General features: G+C 50.1%; 1 protein-coding gene across 1 annotated transcript; it reads left to right on the top strand.

Moving 5' to 3' along the window:
• Positions 1-968: 968 nt before the first annotated feature.
• On the top strand, positions 969-2508 carry VTN49DRAFT_7296 (uncharacterized protein; the record flags this gene model as incomplete). Its single annotated transcript, XM_069415549.1, has 4 exons — positions 969-977; positions 1031-1943; positions 2012-2056; positions 2171-2508. 4 exons carry the CDS (start codon positions 969-971, stop codon positions 2506-2508), a joined length of 1305 nt encoding a protein of 434 aa, XP_069264670.1.
• Positions 2509-2731: the final 223 nt, after the last annotated feature.

Here is a 2731-nt window from a genome sequence, read left to right as displayed (position 1 = left end):
AACAGCATGTCAGGACTTCAAATTTGACTCGGTTATTTTTCAGCCATTTCACTATAGGCCTTTTGAATTTTGCTCGAATTAATCCAGAAATGGACAACTCAGAGCCGAATGAAAAAGACGGGTCGGTAAATCAGAATTGGGCCAAGAAGTAGAAAAAAAAAAAAAAAAATACGAAAATGACCGCAAAAAAAGGACCATTTTTTATTCTGAATTTGACCGTATTATTCTCCAGCTTTCAAATTTTTGTATTCTGCAATTAAATACAATTCCCAGACCGTGTGTGGCGAGTACGGGTGCGTTGAATATGCCCTGGTCTGGTCCTGGCGCGCCTTCGCGACGCAGTTTATAACGAAATGGCGCGCGACGCGAAACCGGCGGGGATGTTCAGAGTAGCAAAATTCGCATCGAGACACACAAGAGGTACAAATATTGGGCACGTGTTTTCCGGCCCAATACCCTTTGCCACTCAGCAAAATCTGCTCTCTTGCTTTCATCCATTGCTCGCTTTATTTACAAAGCTTTTTGTTCCAGTGTTCCACTTCACCAATCATTTGAACTCCGTATTCCATCACCTCCTCCAGGATGGCCAACACTAGTCAATGTTAGGAACCTCAAATCTAGGCACGGTAACCGTCTATAGACCGTCTATCTAGAGCAGGCTATATACAGAATACCAAGGATGAAGGAGAAAATGGGTTACAGGGAGAACTTGGACTAAGTACCGAAGGTGGGTCACGTGAAGTATAGGCCCTAGCCCTGTCAAGATACGGGCGCCTGAGGCAGCGGGCTCTAACAGTCAATACCAAGGGAAAGGGTAAGGCCAGGGGCAAGACCAACGCCAAAACCAAGGAAATCGAGGAGATCGCGCCGGCGGCTGCACGTTATTACCAAGGAGAATCCGGGTGTCAGCTATCGGGCCGTCAAGGATTTATTCCAAGTCCCTATGAGGAGACTATTCAATCGCGTTCATGGCATCGGTAGCAAATTGGAACGGAGGCCCACCCAACGCAGGCTCTGAGAGGTTGAGGAGCGAGCAGTTTTGGAGTTCATTGATCGCCTAGACCGTCTGGGAATTGAGGCAACGGGTGCTGAGGTCGTCGATGCGGCGAATTACATGCTAAAGCAGCGACTGGCTGTGGAGCCAGATCGCTGGGGGAACAAGCCGTTGGGTGATCACTGGCTTCAACGGTTTCTGAAACATCATCCCAATATAAGAGTCGTCAAGCGGAGGGCCCGGGAGCGTGAACGTAAGGAGGCTGTAAATTACGCCAATATCAAGGCGTGGTTCGATAAATGGATCCCCTTTCTTGCGGAACATGGCTTTGCGGCAAACGAAATTTGGAACATGGATGAAACCGGTTTTATGATCGGATTCGGCCGCGATCAATGGGTAGTCACTCGAGTCGAGAAGAAGGTAAGTCAGAACCTGTCCATTGCAATGCCGCAGAATCGAGAGACCAGTACAGTTATCGAGGCCATCTCGGCTGCGGGCGACGTTATCCCACCGATGATCGTCCTCAAGGGGAAACGTCATATGGCGAAATGGTACGATGAGAGCATACCACTCGACGGGGGTGCTCTGATCGGGGTCTCCGATTCAGGCTACACCAACAGCGACTTGGCGCTCGAGTGGATTAAACATTTCCACAGGCACACAAAGCAGAGGTGTGCGGGCAGAAAGCGACTGTTGCTTTTTGACAACCATGAAACCCACCTAACTATGGAGTTTATAGAGTTCGCGGACGAGAAAGGGATCGTTTTATTAACCCTTCCCCCCGACACGGCTCACATCTTGCAGCCTCTAGATGTGGGCGTCTTTCAACCATATAAGCACCACCATTCTCAGGCCGTGAATGCAGCTGTTAAGGATGGTGCGATCGACTTCAACAAGCTGGATTTTCTCGCCTGCATTTCCGATGAACGGAAGAAAACATTCAAGTCCGGTACTATCACGTCTGCTTTCAAAAAAAGCGGCGTATACCCACCGAACGCTGACACGATTTTGTCCAAGCTGCCCCAGCTCGAGCCCCAACGTCCGCGAACCCCTCCGCAGACGGTATGTGACTTGGCGACATGCAGCACGCCGTATACGATCCGCTCGATGCGGCGTTTTATAGATGCCCTCAACGATCGAGTCGCCAAGTCTGACCGGATTGACGACGAAATAAAGCGGTCCGCCAACTAGGCAAAGCGGCGGAAGCGGGAAAACTGGGGCAAATCCTCGCCTGCAAGGACCTTGCGCGGACGAAGACGGCCGAGTACGTTCGCCGCCTGCGCAAGGAGCAGGCGAACAGGCAAATCCAGTCCGGCGGCGTCGTTCGTTACGAAAACGGCCGAAAGAGAAAGGCCGAACGGGACGAGCAGGAGAGAGTGAAGGCGGCTCGAAAGGCAGAGCGATCGAGATTGGCCAAGCATTCGTCTGAGGACAATGGCAACAATGAAGGATACCCTTTGGAGGAAGATAATGGGCTCAATGAGGAGTACATACCTGTCAAACGGATCAAATGACGAGTACATCGCTAAGGAGGAAGATGGGTTCGATGAAAGTTACTTACCTTTTGAGAGGCGCACTGGGTTCAGAGAATACCTTGCCGAGGAGGATGACGACCGAGTGCCTTGTTGAGGACGATTGGTTCGATGAGGACAGCAATTGCGGCATTTTTTATTCGGCTGGTTAGGATTGATAAAACAGAATTCATATATGTTGATATTTTCTGTATTAAGCGAGAAA

The sequence above is a fragment of the Thermomyces lanuginosus genome, assembly GCF_041956635.1.
Source record: "Thermomyces lanuginosus strain ATCC 200065 unplaced genomic scaffold VTN49scaffold_47, whole genome shotgun sequence".
Taxonomy (NCBI): Eukaryota; Fungi; Ascomycota; class Eurotiomycetes; order Eurotiales; family Trichocomaceae; genus Thermomyces; species Thermomyces lanuginosus.
This window is presented reverse-complemented; position numbering and strand designations above follow the sequence as displayed.